Source organism: Microchirus variegatus, assembly GCF_963457635.1.
Source record: "Microchirus variegatus genome assembly, chromosome: 14".
NCBI lineage: Eukaryota > Metazoa > Chordata > Actinopteri > Pleuronectiformes > Soleidae > Microchirus > Microchirus variegatus.
In genome coordinates, this window is record NC_139815.1 from 9,509,938 (window position 1) to 9,529,268 (window position 19,331).

The following is a 19,331-nucleotide window of genomic DNA, read 5'->3' on the forward strand; positions in this document are numbered from 1 at the left end:
TTTGGTGAGGATGTTATTATTATGCCTCTGTTTGGTCTTCGTGAATAGAAATGATATAACAATATTTCTATGCTCCAGCCTTCATCTGTAATTGTGTATTGTATGTTTTGGGTAACATCTGCACATCTGTCCGTCCAGGGAGACCTAAGGTTTCCACCTCCCTGTTATTAGGGCTTTTTTCCCTGGTATTTTTTCCATACCCTGGTCGAGGGTCTAAGGACAGAGGATGTTACCAACCCTGTGAAAGCCCCATGAGACAAAGTGTGGGCTGCATAAATAAAATTTGATTTGATTTGATTTGATCTGATCTGAAAATGGGCTCTGTCAAGAAATACTATCAGACCTCACTCCGTTTGTGTGTGTACACAAGTAGCGCAGGGGGTTTATCCTGTCACTGTGAAATGTTTCATGGGTGCTATTTTGTGTTTTCAGTCTCACAAACAAACCACTTCCTGTCTGCAACGCTGCCATAGTGAGAAACACAGAGAGTCGTGTGGAGCTGATACAAATTTAACTGTGATTAATTCCACACTCACAAAATTGTTATTGATCTTCTCCAACCCCCAATAATTAATAGCCAACATGTTGAACACGTTTTTGTTGATTTTCTTTTCCATTTTTGGCACCATCAACAGGTCTCAGGAAAAGTTATTGTAGCTCATCATGAGCTGAAATACACAGAAGTAAAGAAAAATGGCCCATTAAATGACAATAATACTGTGTAGGTATCATTTAAAAGTGTGTTAGATGATGTGTATTTTGTCCTTCTGCTTAAATATCCTCTTTTACAAACTGCTTTCTGTGTTTTCCCTCCCCCTTGAGACGCTGGCAGTCGAGATTCAGATCCCACCAGCTTCCTCTAGCTGGGAATCTGCTGCCCTTTGGTCTAAATGGTATAACCCTCTATGTCCCATATTCCATATACAAACAGGAAGCGAAGACCTCATTGCTGAGGGAGGATGTTGTCAAAGTGTTTATTATACAATACTCCACTGAAACATGAAGGGGAAAACATTTTTTTTTCAATTGTTTCTGCACCCCCTCTGTTTAAATATAATCCCTTTTTAATCTGTTTTAATGTAATTAAGACTTCATGCATGTCTTTCCCATGTTAGCCAAATCTCAATGGAGTTGCCTTTTTATCTGCTAGTTTCACTTCATGAGAAAATGAGTGCAGAAATGGTCCCAGTGGGTCTTTTTTCTCCAGCATTTCCTCTTGTCAGGAATGCTCAGAGTGGGAGTATTTCTATGTAATAGGAAATACTTTGATATTTAGTGTGTTACAGCAAAGTCTCAGATCAAAAATAAGATTATCTCGTCCCTGTATTTTCTTCCAAGTTCCCAACAATATCAAGACGAGAGACTTCAGCAGACTGTTGGAGAGAAAATAGAAGAAGGATTTGTTGTTTATCCACTGCAAACAGTATGTGACACACATGAACTCACAGTAGTCACCATAATCTGCCGTATCCTTCAGAACATGTTTGAGCTCACAGTTTTGTTTTCTTAGTTAGTATGAAATAATAAACACAGCCACTGCTGGCACCAACTTTGTTGTTGTGATTGTTGTAACAGTGTGTTGTAGAAGCAGCGGAGGCAATGAACTGAGTTTGCAGTGTTCCATAAAATGTGAGGAAGACCATTGACATGATGGAATTTATCCTGTGACACTTGGAGTTCTACTGTCACTGAGGTTCATTATAAATAGTGAGAATACTGTGAGTTTGCTTGCATTCTATGATTTTTTTTTATCGTCACTGTCGCAGAGGACCTTCATCCACAGGTCTCTGCAGTGAAGCTGGGAACTCAACACGAGCAACTGATAGAAATTGTCATTACCACAGTTAGCCATGAACATCTGGACCAGGAAGGACAGTGGTTACTGTGCTGAGGTTACGACTCTAGTAACAGCTGGAGTGGATCACTTTGGGTTCTTTGACATCGGACCTTTAAGAAATAACAATGAGAAGAACTAGAATTACATGAAGATCCACTACTGTGTCTGACTGATAGACACTTTTTGAGCTGACATAGCAAGAAATGTGCAGGTATAATAAATAGCTCTGCTCTCCAAAGGGTAAGTAGTAGATGATTAAAATTAAGGATTTTAGCAAGAAGCAAACGGTTTTGACGTCACCCATAAGAATGTGAACTCCCATTCTTAAGCCATTTTGCAACAAGAAATTCACAGATGTCACACGCAACCAGGCACCTGTTGGACAATATCAGCTGTCATTTACACTGATTTATCACCTATTGTATTGTGCACTATTTTCCTCTAAATTGTTTAAATGACAAAAGTAGCATTATGCTCTATTGAAGAAGAGCTTAAACTAGAGATTTAGACAAAGGAAAATGTTTACTAGCATAATAAAAGTTAGTGCTGTGCGTCAACGGTAAAGCATGAAGCTAAAGGAGCTAACACAGCAGTTATCATGCGTTAATGCGTTAACGCCCGTTAACGCCCGTTAATGCCAGTAACACTGGTAACTGCGTTAATGCCATTAACATGCCCAGCACTAAAAAAAATATCAACTTCCATTCAAGCTGACTTCTTTTTGCAACCAACAAAGTCACCCCCTGGTGGTCACTCAGTATATTCTTACTTCTGGGTTGTTCTCAGCCAGAGAACTGGAATATAATGTCTAATATAAAACATTTTTTATATACAAATAAAATACATCATCCAAAAGGATAACTAGTGAAATCATACAATCCTAATTACATTTCACAGCAATTAACTGCTTTGAATTTATTCAATAAAACTCCTACGTTGAAGAAATCAAACGTATACAGCTCATGCTGGGCAGGCTAAAGATGGATTGATTGGTTTTAATGTATTCATGAAGAGAGCTATTTATTGGACAAAGTATTTATGAAACATCACCAACACGTCCCAGGCGTCCACTGCTCAGTGTGTGGCTGGAAAAGCGTCAAAGTTTCCGAGGACCTCCAAATGGATGTCTGGGCGGCAACACAGAGGACACGCAGAACACAAGCTAAGTGCTTTAGCAGCGAGTGATGCTAACGCGGCAGGACGGGCTTATTGTAGCGTGAAGCCGAAGAGTGCTGTGTGAGGTGACTTATGGGACAATGGGGCCTCTTTTCACAAATAAAACATGAGGCTTATCTCCAGCCTCTGAACTACTCTGTCTCTGTTTCTGTCAGGTACTGTTGGGCAGAAACAGAGGGCTTTAATGCTCTTAAACTGGGTGGAAAATCTGGTGGAAACAATGGATAATGACGTGAAATGTATATATTTTTGGTAATATGCTCAAACCCCAAAAAACTGGTCTGGTATGACGTCACAATGCTGTTGCATTTAAGAAAAAAGCAATAAAACAAGCTTCACTGGAGAGGATATTACCTTTGCAGTAGATTCATTTATTACTTTCTACATATTTTGTAGTGAATGATTACAATACTTCCTAAAATGGTAGTGGGGTGGCCAGCTTTATTCTATTATATTTGTATTATCTTTTCACTCCTCGCTCCTTTTTTTATACTGTGGTCATGAGCCAAAGACATCACGAACATATGCAACTGTCGCCCTCCATCAGTCTCATTCAAGAGCCTGCGAAAGAATATTCCTTATACAGTTTAATGGTCGTGACAGTTTTCCAATATGACAGTATTCCCAAATTGTCAACAGTAATGTTTTACACACACGGGACTGGTGGTGATTTCAGTGAAGATGGCAGGCGGATAAAAAAATACTCCAGATTTTGAAAGGTAAATTAAAATATGATACAAATATACACCTCTTGATCATTTTCAGCTATAAATGTCACTTTTTTGCTCGAAAATTATTTATGCTGAACATCCACAGAGAAGATGACAGTTACATATTTACACATACAATGAACTTCTTTTGTAGCCATCAGTGGTTTATGCTTTTTAAATGTGAGTTTTTATTCTTATTTATTTATTTATTTACTAGAATAAATAGGACCTGACAAAACACAAAGGCATCAATAACCATGCTGTAAAGAACTGAGAGCGACAGTTTCGTTTGTCTAAAATTAACAAATCAGTTGATTTTTTCGTTGTTTTATTCTGAAAATAAAAAATTAAAATATGCTTTTATATAGAAATAGGAAAAAACACTTCATCACAGGTTAAGTCTCTGGACAAAAATGGATGAACGTTAGTAGCAATATCTTCTGAATAATCATATTTATGTTAGATAATAATCTAAGTGATGCAAGACACATTCGTTTTTTGTAATGTATAAATCTATTACAAAAAATCCATGGTGTATAAAGACGGAGGCCTCCTGCACTTTAAAACCTCATGGCACAAATCGTTAGAGCTGCTGACTGAATTAATCATCACTGAGTCAATTTTTCATAGGCAGTGAATGTTTCTAAAATGAGAAATAGAGCGTAAAAGTATATTGTTTCTATAGCATTTAAATCTCAGTGCAATACAGATGCTGATTTAGGACTGCGGGGGCAGATCGCTGCACATTTGCCGTGTTCTGTTCATTCTTATAAATTATGCTGTACCTTACTCTTTTGTCTTAGACGACACCTGAATCAAAAATAATACTAACATGTACAAAACCTTAAAAATTAGGTTCCTAACAAGTTCCTTTTCCCATGTCATGACGTGAATAACGCATGATTGTTACACGTTTGGTCTGTAAAATAACAGAACACAATATAAGAAATTAATACATTTCATCTGATAATAGCTGTGTAGATCTCTGTGTTACTTAATCTTTCCCTAACAATTAAATAAACTTGATTAAAACGATTTTTTTAATGTTGAAATCTCTTTTCAGTTAAACTATTTAACTGTTCAAAATCAAAAGATACTTGGTTTTATAAAATAGAATAACAACAATTACATAAGTGAATATTTTGCCAAAATAAAAAGTGGACAATTTATAATCTGCTCATAATAGTGTATTAATGTCATTTGAACTAATCATTTTTCACTGTTCACAGAAGCTTTATAATAAACAAACACATGATGTGTGAGCTGTTTGTGCATGTTTGCTGAACTGAACAGACGCATCATTTCTAATGTCTCCGCTTGAGAACATGGTAACACGTCACTATTTTTAGACTGAATCTCTGAGAAGTACAGTGAGAATACGTCCGTACACTCACAGTCCCCCCCACCCCCCCTTCGTCCCTGCCGGGCCTGATTGTGTTCCTATACAAAGTCAGGAAACTGTCTGGCCTTTTGAGAGCTGCCATGTTGGGAGGAAACACACTGTGTGCTGGGCTCGTGTCCAGATTCCGATCCTCAACATACAAAACAGACCACAACTGCAGCCACGCCACGCTTACGTCAAATCATTACAACACCTTAAGCCTGTTATTAGTAGTAGTACTAATAGTAATAGTAGTACTAGAGTATTTTGTGCCATATAATAGATTTCTCAGTCACATTAAATCACTGTGAATTACATGATTAAATGTTTTGTGTATGAGTGGGTTATTATTATCATGAGAGAAGTCATTTATATTGGCTGTAGACGATTCAACTAAACTCTCCTGAAACAAAACGAAATATTGCAGTTTTTGTAAATGTTCAGCACTGCAACAACACTCTTAGAAATAAGTGTTCCAAAAGGGTTCTTCTACAAGGGCTGAGGTTCTACCTGGAACCATTTGCTTCTGAAAAACCCTTTCCAGAAGAAAGGGTTTTTCAAGGGCTCTTGGTAACACTAATGGTTCCAGTAAGAACCATTTTGATCCAGAAAACCCTTTAAAACCCCTTTCCTGAATAAAGGGTTTAAAAAGGGTTATTGGTGGAACCCTCCAAAAGATGTTGTGTAACATAACTGAGAATCTAAGCACTTAAATTTCTCTGCCTTGACTAAAAAAAGAGTATTCATTTTACGGAATATATTTTGGTAAGGTCAAAAGACAGGAGGACCAATTTTCACCATGTAATTGTAATATACTTACAGTGAAATATAAGTTTCTTCTATCAAAGCACCAGATTCTGACTAGATTTGAAGGTCAAAGGTGAAGGGCGTAAAAATAGGTGATGCTGTGATTCAGCGTGACTATTATCAGGGCTGTTTTCAGGCCTGATAATATTCTTACCACAGGTTTGAGATAGATAAAGTTTCAATGCCACAGACTTTAACAAAAACAGAACAGAAACACAAATTCATACTTCATACATTTCTTTACTTTACCTTGGACTGAATATGACTATTGACCAGGATGTTTGTCCACATACAACTTTAAATCTAGGCCTAAGATTTTTTTTTTTTTTTGGCAGAATAAATTGAGAATAATGTTTAAAAAATGTTTCAGCATCCCTAATATCGAAAAAAAAATAATCCAAACACTGTCAGCTAAAGATGATTTCAAGCCCTATTCTTCTGTGACCAGAACACTGCTGGTACCTCATCATCCATGCAGCTTTTTGGGGGGTTCTATGATTGACATTATTATGACATTAGCAGGACTCAAATTCTATGTATTCCAAAGATATTTCTAAATGACTCATCTCTATAATTATCAAACTATGCAGGGAAGAGTTCTGTTTGCTGCCTTAACTGCAGCACACACACACACACACACACAAAAAAAAAAAAATCCTTATCTCCAGATGTAAACACCCTTCTTCATTCTTTATCAGTCAACAAATGGATTTCATCATTTCATCACAAACTAATATTAGAACCTTCCATTGCATCTGAAAATAATGCTGAAAGGGAAACGCTAGCGGTTTTGAAAAGAGCTGCTGGTCTTACAAGGTTGTCGCTTTTATAAAATGATATGTGATCTTGAATGCAGAAAAAAACAGTGCAGAGACAACAACAAAACATGTTTGTATCTTATGAATGAATCTGAACTGAGAATGACTGGAAAATAGGAGGGAGAATTGTAGCACAAGTAAGTCTATGAATTACTGGAACCATGAACTGAATATTTTGGTTTCAATGAGGAAAATACATTGTGCCTCATCATGAGGAGGAAGACAAGTCTTCCATTTTTCCTTTCTTCTTTTCTTCTTTATTTTCAGTAATTATTACCTGCTGACTAATGTGTGTGATTATATGTGTTCTATGTTATGAATGAATTTTAAAAAAAGAAAAAAAAAGAATCATCATAATAAAAAATATGCACATATGTATATATGTATACATATATATATATATGTATAATATACATATATATATATATATATACGGCGACCTTGACTGTCTTGAAAGGCGTCTTCAAATATAATGCATTATTATTATTATTATTATTATTATATATACTAAAAACGGTGTCAATACACTCAAAAGTGTAACTGTCACAACTTAAATGATTAAAAAATCATGCTACACAATTACATATCAACCTTATATATATATATATATATATATATATATATATATATATATATATATATATATATATATATATATATATATATATATAGAAGGTTTTTTTCATTAAACAATACTGACATGTTTGGCTGAAGAAAACACCTTAACTCATCATTTACTGTATTAATGTTATTCTTTAATTGTATTCATTCATGCAAAATCCAGGGTCAAAGACTGCACATTAGCTTAAGTTGGTTGGTTTTTCTTTTTGTGGCAATGTTAGATGTGTTGTTAAAACACAAACGCAAATCAAAAAACAAAAACGCAAAAGCAGAAAACATAAAAACATTAACTAAGTTTGTGTTTTGTCTTTGAGTTTTTTGTTTTGCACCTCAGGGCCACCGTAGTTGTCCCTGTTAAACGAACAATAAATAAATACATAAATGAACATATCGAAAACTCTTTGGTTGTTGTTGTTTAATCCTACATCCAAGTCACCACCAAAAGATCCACGAAAAGCCCCCCCACACACTTTACTTTTTGATTTCACAGACTCACTATATGGCAGAAACATAAGTGAGCGTCTGCATAAAAGGGAACCTAACCAAAATGAAATGAACGCTGTGTTTTAGTGGTGAAGGGTCGTGGAGTGGAGTGGAGTGGACTCCTCTGGTGGTTCAGACACTAAGAGGCCGCGCCTCCAACAACAGCTGAGGCGGATCTGCAGCTTGATTACCGCTCACAGCAGACTCCAGCATAATTGATGACCTAATTGAAAAGTGGGAGGAGGAGGATGAGCGAGGAGAGGGGGAGGGAGGGGGAGAGAGAGAGAGCTCCAATGAGAAAAGTTTACTTCTTCTCCTGCGCTCACAATCACAGCTGAGGGCATTGATGTGAGCGCAGAGGCTTCCAGTGTTTGACGCGCACTTATTTCCCCCCATCTTCTCACCTTCACACACGGAGCACTAATCCACCTTCTCACCTTTAGTTTAGCGCCTATATATACCTGTGTTCTTCTTATCTTTACTTTTTCTTTACCCCCTTCCCTTTCCTTCCATTCCTCTCATTTGTGAATGATTCTCTCTCGCAATACAACTTGTACTAGCAGAAGAACAACTTCTTCCTCGGACACGTCCTCGTCCGCACCTCCTCCTCACCTCGGCACATCTTCATCTTCATCTTCTCTCCTCAAGCTCAAACGGCACCAGGACCTTCACTGCAGCTTCAGACGCACTTGGGGGAAATATCACTCGACGAGGAAAAACTTGATACTTGCCGCAGCAGCAGCAGCAGCTGGAGCAGCTGAAGACACCGACGACATGAGTCTGAAAAGTGACGCAGAGCCCAATAACAACGTGTCCATGGAGGAGGAGGTGAGTTTGGGGCAAAAGTTTAACATGTCTTTGTTCATGTTCGCGGCTCTTTAAACTTCTCTAAAAAGTATGTATGTATGTATGTATGTATGTTAAGAAAGAAGCTGAGGCGAGAAATGAGAAGGAGAAACCTGGTGTTTCATGCGTCAGTAGACACTGTAGCCGTCAATTTACCTTCAAATGTTTGTTATTTCACGTTGACGTCTCGTTCTACAAATTAAAAATGGTTCCAAACAGCTGCGTTTTGTCAGCTGTTAACAAATCAATGAACGTGTGAAAGCACGAAAGTCTTTGTCCTTTTTTTTTTACAATTTTGTCACTGACGTATTTGGATATATTAATCTATGTTGATATCCGCTATAAATTTACTAAAAAAAATGAGGAATTAAATTCTTTAAAAGGATAATTAATTAAATAAATAAATAAAAATAGCAAACACTCTCAAAACTTAAATGTCAAGCTTTATATTAAATGTAAAGCTTGATATTTAAATATCAAGCTTTATATTAAATGTAAAGCTTGACATTTAAAGCTTGATATTTAAATATCAAGCTTTATATTAAATGTAAAGCTTGATATTTCAATGTAAAGCTTTATATTAAATGTAAAGCTTGATATTTAAATATTTAATATTTAAAAATGAAAAATTAGACACTTAAAATGTTTGTCTTGTCTAATTTTTCATAATTCACATACTTGGGGAATCTTTAGTTTCACTTTGTAAATCTAAATACATGGTGGAATTTGTATATTAATCCATTTAAAAATCAGCTCGATTAATAGCCTCCAAAAGGATGTGACATTTGACATTATCATAATTTCAGCCGGCTAAATGTCCTCTTTAAATTGAGAGAAGAGGGGAGTGCTGGGCCTTTTCTAGATCTATTGTTCCATCATCTCACAACAAAGACTTGTTTGACCACTTGGCTTTTCCTTAAAAGTCTTAATTTGCTGTCTTTGTTCTCTCACGGTCTTATTAAAATAAAATAAAAATCTACCAAACAGGCCAGAAATGTCTTCAGATACCAATAAAAAAATGGCTGTTAAATTGTAAAGATGCTAAATGTTCTCTTTAGATATTCACTATGTGTGATTGTATTTTACAGCAGTGCACACGCTCAACTACAGTTGTAGTTTTTACACATTCGGTCGATCAATGATGAGCAAGAGGACGGAATAAAACATCCTCCAGAGTCGGCGTCCAGCTGCGTTGGCCTTCACTCGATGTATTTGCCGACTTGTAAAGGGGGGGGGGCTGAGACTTGCTGCTGTGCTGCACCTGAAAAATGCTGCAGGGTTGTGGCCGCAGGTCAGAGGAAGGAAATGCTGTCACGCTGTGCACTGTTGTCCAGTGCTGTTCCTCTCAACGCAGCCCCATTGTATTGCATGTACGGACGCAGGGCCTCCCCCCACTGGGTGGGGAACTAAAAGGCCACGCACAGCTCTGTAGATTTCCTTGGGCCACATTGGACCATGCACAGCTCGCTGTCTGTTTATTTGATGTCTGGTTGGGTTCTTGAAAGGGACTTAGAGTTCCTCCACAAGACGTAGAATTATGTTCACCATGTAACTCCATATATTGAAAGGTGAATCATTATATGGTGTTCAATCACAGGTTTGACCTTATTCAATTCAAACTTCAAAAGGAGAAGGTTATTAGGTTCACAAATAAATTAATACAATTGGAGATTAGTGTGATATTTCAATAAATACAATTAATAAATATCTCTTAAGCTGATTAAACCTCTGATACAGGCAGAAATGTGCATGAAATGTCTTAGAAGTGCCTGACGTGACTAGACGCCAGTGAACACAAAAAACAAAAATATGAAAATATGAAGTATTGCAGCCTAATGTGAAGGTGCAAATCTGTTTTTGAGTGTCGACTAAGTCTTTGGCGATAGTTCCCACAAAGAACATTCCGACAGGATCAGGACCAAAAGATGGCCTAAAGTGAACAAAAAATGATAAAGCATGCAAAATTAGTTTTCTATCAATCATTACTGGGTAAGTTAACCCCTGCGTGGCCTTCCAAGTATTTAGAAAATACTTTACGATATAATCTCAAACTGAAGGCAATGCTGTCTAACATTTTGCATATCTGGAAATCGGAAGCATTTCAGCTTTTGACCTGGTGTAAATAAAAAGTGTGGGAGCACCTTTTTCGTGAGCTAAAAACACATCACTGAATATTACGACCGTCACAAATGCACTTTTGCTTCGTCCGCAGGTACGGACACTGTTCGTAAGTGGCCTACCAGTGGATATCAAACCACGGGAACTTTACCTCCTCTTCAGACCTTTTAAGGTAAGTTAAAGCATATTTTGAAGGAGAGTCTAGAGAAAAGAGGCTGCATGTTTGTAAAGATGTCAGGGAGATTTTATGGTTTTGTTAAAGCAAAGGTAGCTGCAGTATTCAGCATTGGAAAAAAGATTATTGGAAAATGTTCCCCTGTACACGGGGGAACATTTACTTAAATCATTGAGCAAACTGTGATCCACTAAGCAGGAGAAACATTTTATACCACTTGTCATTCCTCCTTCTGTAGATGCTTCAGCTTGACAAGTAGAAAGTTTGCCAGTGTTTTTGTGCATTCGTATGCAGATTAAAAACTGAACCCCCTCACTAATGACAGACCAAATATTTGCATACACGGAAATTGGGACACGTAAATCTATTGGTGTTTTGTTTTCCTTTTTTGACCGGGCTCCAGTTCCATAAACACCCCTCCCACTCTTGTCCTAACGAACCAAATTGGAAGTGGTATCCCACACACATGGATGATCATGTGGAATGTGTAAATGAGTAGCTCTCGCGATTGGCCAACCAACCCTCTCCATGACCCAGCTCGCCCACCGTGTGGGGAAATTTGTATTTCCCCTCTTAACATAGAGACATTGAAAGTACTTAAAAGGGACACTCATTACTTTTTGTCCTTTGCTTCAATAGATGCAGTGTGTGTGTGTAAACGGGATTAAATCTGATTCAATCTAGGTTAATAAAGCCCTTTATTATTAACAGGACCTTCTAATATTTACTATTATTCTTCTCTGAATTACTGAAGCCCATGTTTGGATTGTTGCGCAGGATTTATCGCCGTCATGGAAGTTGGTTTTTCCATGACTGTAAATCAGGATCATGCAAGATCCCGTCTATTAATACTCCCTCATTTCTCAGGAATTTCTTCATTCTTTGGCTTTCTTTTAAAAACCAGTGGCTTTGTTTGGAAGTTGTGCTTAATCTATGTTGAAAGTATAGTCAGAACCCTCACGTACAGTATGATAACGTATTGTTAGACTTAACATTATGTTCTTTTATGATTATTCTTAGTGGATGAAGCTATCCGATCAATGAAAGCTGCATTTGTTGGAAATATTCCAATTTTTACTTCATTTAAACATATTTTTTTTACTAAATGTGAGTGAAATACTTTTGGAGGTTGTCTCTCTTCATATAGTAGGTGTTTGTGTAATTTCCTGTGTGCAACTGGCTGGTAAATTGGCTTTCTTTCTTCCCCACAGGGTTATGAAGGGTCACTGATTAAGTTGACTTCAAAACAGGTGAGATTCCTCCCATCAGTGGAGGAAGCAAGTGGTCACGCAGAGTTGTTGCACACTTTTTAAAATGGAAAATAGATTAAATGATAAAATTTTAAATGATTATTGTGACTTTCTCCCAAAAAAAAAGCATGTTCTTCTGTGTTAAAATAATTCAGTTGTCTGTTTCTTTCTTCCCCTTTGTCTTCCAGCCTGTTGGGTTTGTAACCTTTGACAGTAGGTCTGGAGCTGAAGCTGCAAAAAATGCATTAAATGTAAGCAATTCCTCGTCTCCCATGAGTCTGATCCCGAGTTTGTATTGGAGTCCCCTATTCTTCATTCCTGTTTAAATGTTGCTGTTTGTTCTAACCTTTGCCTAAACCTGTGATTAGGATTCAAAAAGCAACATTTTGTCAAAGCCGATCCATTTTGTCTGTTTTATAATTCAATGGCAGGGCCATTTTTGGAAAGAGGCCAGATTCCCCTAGACTTACGGTAGTTTACTTTGACCTTGATACACACCCTTGTTAGCCTGATGTAGCTTTCACTGCTTTACTGTTAATACTCTATTCTATAGCCACATGTGTAGTTATTTGGACACATCCCGTTAGTGGAACCTTATTTTTGTCACCCAGTAGCCCACGTTGGCAGTATCTAACACTCCTCTCTTGTAGCCCATAGCGTCCTTTTCAGCATCACGTCTCAGGCTGGCTTTACACGACAACGCTCCCGGGTGAAACCGACAAAATGTTTTATCAGATGTGCCTTTCGTTTAGACAGCGAAGGCGTTTTTGGGCCTTAAAATGAACCCACCCTCCAGAGTGGAAATCTTAAAACCGCTCCACCATCGCGTTCCCGTCTAAAAGGGTTGAAAACGCAAAAGTGTGCTCCGAGCTTCTCATGCTGGCTATCCTCCTGTACACATTGACGTCAGATCCATGTGCAGTACAGCCAAACAACAACAAACATGTTGGATTATATCCATCAGTCGGACATTCACGTTGCCTTATCTGCTCTGATACAGGAGTTATTTCAGCAATTAAGCCGAGGTAATGTTTTGGTTTTTGACCGTGGGCTTCTTTGCGCTACTAGAGAGAAGTAGAAGGAAGTTTAAACAAGTGCGCGCTCCTGGTGTTGTATGGCAGTGCTTCACAGTGCCACCTAGCCACCTGGCATGCATACTACATCAAATTTCACACACTTTTGCGTCACCATGTGCATGCAGATTTTCAGCCAAAGACGCTCGTCTAAACGCGAAATAAAAAGTGGGAACGCAACGCCACTTTTGCGGTTTGTGTTCAGATCGTTGTCGTGTAAAGCTAGCCGTAGACACACTAGCAGTCGCACACAGAAACGCACATACACACACACCAAAGTAGTACTCACCTGCATGTGGGCACAATGCTTAGGGCACAAGAACACACGCAGGCCTAAAACCACCTCAAAGAAACTACACAGTCTCACAAGTGTCTCTTTTCCTTGTCTCCTTCTCTTCCTGGCTCTCATGCGGCAAGCTACTCCTGATTTCATCATGAGGAGAAAGAGATGGAGACATGTTGAAATATTTCAGTGTATCCTTCAGTCCTCTCGTTCTTTTTCTTTAAAAAAGACCAAACGGTTCAATGTTGAGATTAAGAGAAGCTTGAGGGATACATTCTGAACATGACTTTAGGAAAGGAGGCCATGAGAGACAACTCAAATTCAGCCCACCTCCCTTACTCTACTATGTGCCCCTCCTCCCCTCCTCCATCTCTCCCCTCAGGGAATCCGCTTTGACCCCGAAAGCCCCCAGACCCTGCGCTTAGAGTTTGCTAAAGCCAACACGAAGATGGCAAAGAGTAAGCTGATGGCCACACCGAACCCCACAAATATCCACCCTGCTCTAGGAGCTCACTTCATTGCACGGGACCCATGTAAGTTGTACGGCTGCACCACTCTAGGCTCTCTCATCCACTCTCACCATGGCAATGCCAGAACTCCTCCTTTCAAATCAGTCGTAGTATCAAAGACAAACAGGCGGGGGGGGGGGGCGGTGTCTTAACTGTTAAAGACTAACTCACCTCCACATGCATGCGTCATCTCGACTTTTCAAACAGCCGCTTTGCTTCTGTCCAGCTGGGATAACGGCACTCTCAGGGTTTAGTCAGCAGTTATGTGTCTTTGCTTCAGGTGTTCAGGTTTGGACAGGTGGATGTTGACAATGGTGAGCTTTATTTAGACTGTATTTCCTGGTGTGAAAAGGAAAAAAAGAGTATGATTTGTAAAAACTGTGGGAGGACAAAAAATGGCAGCAAATTTATTTGTTTAAACCTACATTTCCTTTCATCACATCCACAGTCCAAAAGACCGTTCTGAAGTCTCCAGAATCTCAATTTTACTGGCGCAATGTTGAAGTTATGCATTGGGAAGTTTAGAGGTATCATCTGCAACCAGGTTCCTATTGGATGATACCAGCTGTCAATCACAAAATGCCCTCTACTAAGTCGATTTTCTTCTTAATGGGGAACATAATTCACAAAATTGACATAAAAATTTTGCCAATTGGCTGTTCAGTGAATTGCAACTTCCAGCTTGGCTTCAGTGTAACCATCGTCGTAAACCTAAAAGCCACATTATTACAAAGCAATAAGAGAATTTGCAGCAGGCATTTTACATTGTATTTATTTTCATACCTGTACTGCCTATACGATGCATTACTGCGCACTAGGGTGGGTTTGTCATCTTGTGTCCTCCCGCCCTGCACCTCCCCAGATGACCTGACAGGGGCAGCACTGATCCCAGCATCACCAGATGCCTGGACTCCTTACCCCCTGTACACCACGGAGCTGACTCCAGGCCTCCCTCACACAGCCTTCACTTACCCGGCGGCCGCTGCCGCTGCAGCTGCCCTCCATGCCCAGGTGAGGGACCAGTCGGTGTGTTTCTCTAATCTTCCTCTTTTTCCCTTTTCCTTCTTTTCCTCTCTTTAAGCGTCCCACATGTCCTTGGTTTGAATGCCTGCAGAAAAGTGTGGTACTTGAATGCATGAGGGCACGACAGGTGTTTTTGGAGTTAAAGTGGGAAAACTTCAAATGGCTATTAAATTAGATAATTGTGCATCAAGTACTTGGATTTGAAATGTAGTAACTTACTGCACAGTTAAAAGCAGGGGATTAGATTGTTGAAACAATCCCAGTGCTCCTCTGACATATTTCAATAACCCCACAGAAATCTGTGTTGCTGAAGCCAGCTCAGACATCTCTAAATTGCTTTTGGCTGCGTGACTTGTGCAAGTTAAAACCACGAGTAGTATAGTGATAAATATTTGTCATTTGAAATGGAAATTATCTCATTCATTGCTTTGCCATCAATGGAAATGATGTGCTCATTCCTTGGTGTAGTTTTTGGCTGTGCCTTTTTTTATTTTGCAGATGCATCTCAGGCACGGAGGTGCAGCTTTTTTCCCTTTAATGGAAATGTATGCATCACACTCATCAGTGTGACTAAGAGTAAAATATGTGGTCACTGAAATTCATGTGTTTTGGTATATGGCCAGAATTCAAGATGGAAATAATTCCAGGAATGTGTAGCTGCACTTAAATGGGTAATATTGATGGTTTCAGTATAGTAAGCTTTTCATTCTCAGATTTGCTTTGCCATTTCCAGTGCATTGATGCACAAGTGTTTACATTGTTGGTTAGGGTTGTTAATAGCAGGCTAAATGCTACAGCAGTAGTGCAGCTTACTACAATGGAGTAGGCAGGTAACGATAGCATTGGAAAATATTTCTCATGTTGGGTCGTTTCAAGTTCATTGTGAGCCAACTTCCTCCTGCAGTGCAAGAACACAGCACACTGAAGTAGGCGGCTATGACGGTCCATTTTCTTCAAGCACAAAGAAGTGGTGGAATGCCAGGCATTTGCTTGGTTAACTGTCAAACCTGATGGCCTTCTCCAGAGGTGCCAACTTGCTGTCCACATTGCTGTTGGAACAGAAGCTGAATATGTAGCCACACAAAGGGGAGGGAGGGCCCTTTTTAATTTCAATCTGATGAGAGATCCCTAAAATGCCCTGGATTCTATTCCCACTGACTTCAAGGCCTCCTTAGTGTAGCTGTATGTAGCTGTATGTTAACACGTAGAGGCTGCAAATGTCTCTAAGCCTTCTGAAGCTGTTGCAGCCGTTATGGCCACATCTCCTTATGAGGGGTTCATTCTGCCACAGGGTTTAGTTGCAGGAATGGGAAGGTACAGCCACACCAGCTCTTACCCAATGGAAATGTTTAACACAAGAAGTTTAAACTCTCCACATTTCCATGCCTGTTAATTACTGTAGGACTATTGTCCTCTGTGAGCTGTTACGTGACCCACATTCCCATGGCTCCAGTGACCAGGGCTTAAAGGGACAGCTATCCTGAACCTGCTCGTCGACGTTGCCTTCAAAACATGTTAATGGATGATATCTGCACAACCGAGGCTTGAAACTCTGAAGCCTTGGTTTTGTTCTGAACATGACTGTTTGTGTTTCTATAGATGCGCTGGTACCCTACTCCCTCTGAGACTTCCCAGCCTGGATGGAAATCCCGGCAATTTTGTTAGATATGTAGTGAGTATTCTTTGATTCAACAGTTTCTTGTTTGTTTTTTTGTCATTTAGTCAACCACCATCCCAACTGCTAACCTAAAGCCATGCAAACTGAAACTTATGTTTAACAAAATGTGTTAATGAGGCTTGTTCCATTAAGCTTTTACAACTAAAGCAAATGTTTTGTAGTTGTATATTCTTACTCCCAAACCCTCTCCTTCAGCCCCAAACCCACAAGCATCAAAAACAAATGATTTTTTAAGTGATTTTCATTTGCAGCTTAACACGTTTGTTGCAAGTGTATTCCCAGTAGCTGTGGCACTTACTAAAAAAAACGGTGTCTAGAACATGTGTCAAACTCGGGGCCCAGGGGCCAGATGTGGCCCGCCACGCCATTTTATGTGGCCTGCGATTAATTGGTCTTAAAAATCTGCGTTAAAATAGGTCTATGCTGCTTTAAGGCATGCGTTGACCATAAACTAAATTTCCCACAATGCATGGCGATTGAGTTACCCGCAAAGTGACAGCACCACCACTAGATCGCAGTGTATCATTGTATATGCATCATGCGACGAGTGAAATTGAATAAGTAACAAATACAGAAAGTTATTTAGCAATATGTAACAGAGTAGTTTATTTTACATTATATTTGGTTACATTTAGTTACATTTATTCTGTATGACAGTTACATCTGGCCCTTTGAAGGTAACCATTAGGCTGATGTGGCCCTCAGTGAAAATTAGTTTGACACCCCTGGTCTAGAATTTGATTAATTGCAGTCAGACTGGTTACATTATGACTCGGTTTAATTCATTGATTTCTGATATTTAGGAGTGTAAATCACAAATGCATCAACTATTTGGTCTTATTACTAATTATAATTTCCCTGTTTTCTTCAGGCCTCTGGAAACCACACCTTTGTCCAGCTGAAGTGAGGTTTGCCAAGCTCTTGATTAATTTAATCAGGTTTATTTAATAAACAGATGTGCATTATCATAAACAAACAGTATTTATATCGCCTCCCAATTGTCTTTGGGGGGGATTCAGAGTTTGAGATCATCTTGCTGTTGACAATCTAAGCTTTTCCTCGGCAACTATTGCGGTACCATCTGAGCACTTCAAAATAATGTGGGGGGGAACGGGGGGGACCCTCATGTAATGCCTAGGCAAACCTAATGGATCCTAATTGCTGAGGAATATTGATGCATTGAAGTTACCATTATTAAGCTAGTCCTTCCATGAGTTACCGCTGCTCCTGGGAGGTTTAGAAACGTTAAGTCATTGCATGTTAAAGTCTTTTTGGCATGAATTTAGAACTCAGAGTTCTGTGTATCCTAATTTTCGTAGCATTTTTGTTGCCTCTTTACCTTGGCCTAGACAGCGAAATGTTTTGTTTTCCTGTAGAACCTTGGTCTTACCTCTGTGAAAGTTGGGCTATTGTGTAAATGGCTTATCTCGCATGGACCTTGTAAATGCATCCCTGCGTGCTGTGACAATCCCAGTCCTTTATGATCATATCAGTGTCTGTCATTATTTGAGCAAAAGAAAGTACAAATGTTTTTTTGTACTTTTTGCGTAATGTATATTTATGCATTTTTGTGCAACTAAATAATGAACCTGTATAAGTTGGATGTTTAGTCGTCTCTTGTGTTTTCCGATCCCATGATCCTGTTGAAGTAGTTTTAAAGAAGAAGAAAAAGTGCAATTTGTTTAAAGGGGAAGTGGGTATCTGTCAAAAATGGAGGTATTCTGAACATGGCTTGTGCCATTCTGCTAAAATGAGATTGCTGTAAAACCATCTTTCAGAATGTGAAACTGGACTACAAACGTAAAGGGTTGCTTTTTGGGGGGGCATTTTGAAATGGAAGCAGGATTTAGAGTAATGAAGGAATTTAGTTTGTGGTTTAGAAAATGTTTGTCTTTGTATCTGCTGTGCATAAGATGTAAAAAGAAAACCTAATAAATAAAAAAAACTCCCATCTTATGAATAAAATAAATGAATGCATTTCTCTGGTGGACATCTGTCATTTATCGCTGCAGCACACATTCAAAGCAAACAGTCTCCATCAAAGAATTGAACGCCGTGGACGTCAGATGTTGACATCAATAATTCAAGCCAACTTTTCGTTTGTAAGCATCGTTGCATTATTGTATTCTGGAATCATGCATGGATCTGACCTCCGCACTCTGCCCCCATAAGCTGGTAAAGATGGCTCAGTCGACCGTGACGGCTCCTCTGGGATTCTTAAGTGGCTGCTCTCTGTACAACCAGCTGCCTCATTGTTGAGATCTAATGGTGATTGAGGTTAACCATAAACAGTTGCTCATATTGTGCCAATTAAGTTGGAGTCTTTAAAGTAGGAGTGTTGCTAACCCTGTGATGGCTTCATCTGTGTGGAGCATTTTCTATTCAATTTAATGGCATCCTCGCCGCATTAAGCTTGAAGTTGAAACATGGTATTTTGTTTTGAAAGGTGTATCTGAATTTCTGTTAGACTGTTCTATTAAAAATGATCAAGATATTATGGCAAATGTGAATATCATGTCTTAGAATAAATCATATTGTCCTGC

General features: G+C 38.9%; 1 protein-coding gene across 1 annotated transcript; it reads left to right on the forward strand.

The window, feature by feature from the left end:
* The first annotated feature begins 8,293 nt into the window (after positions 1-8,293).
* LOC310937068 (RNA-binding protein, mRNA-processing factor 2a) lies at positions 8,294-17,757 on the forward strand. Its single transcript, XM_083901260.1, has 8 exons — positions 8,294-8,661; positions 10,892-10,969; positions 12,184-12,222; positions 12,411-12,473; positions 13,961-14,111; positions 14,950-15,098; positions 16,710-16,782; positions 17,660-17,757. The coding sequence occupies exons 1-7, from the start codon at positions 8,362-8,364 to the stop codon at positions 16,773-16,775; spliced, it is 846 nt and encodes a 281-aa protein (XP_083757386.1). The 5' UTR covers positions 8,294-8,361; the 3' UTR covers positions 16,776-16,782; positions 17,660-17,757.
* Positions 17,758-19,331: the final 1,574 nt, after the last annotated feature.

Bases quoted from the DNA above. Each gene is read 5' to 3' on its own strand.
- LOC310937068 (XM_083901260.1), top strand. From the start codon at position 8,362: ATGATTCTCTCTCGCAATACAACTTGTACTAGCAGAAGAACAACTTCT. The intron at 8,662-10,891 runs GTGAGTTTGGGG...CTTCGTCCGCAG, and splicing joins ACGTGTCCATGGAGGAGGAG to GTACGGACACTGTTCGTAAG. The intron at 15,099-16,709 runs GTGAGGGACCAG...GTGTTTCTATAG, and splicing joins CAGCTGCCCTCCATGCCCAG to ATGCGCTGGTACCCTACTCC.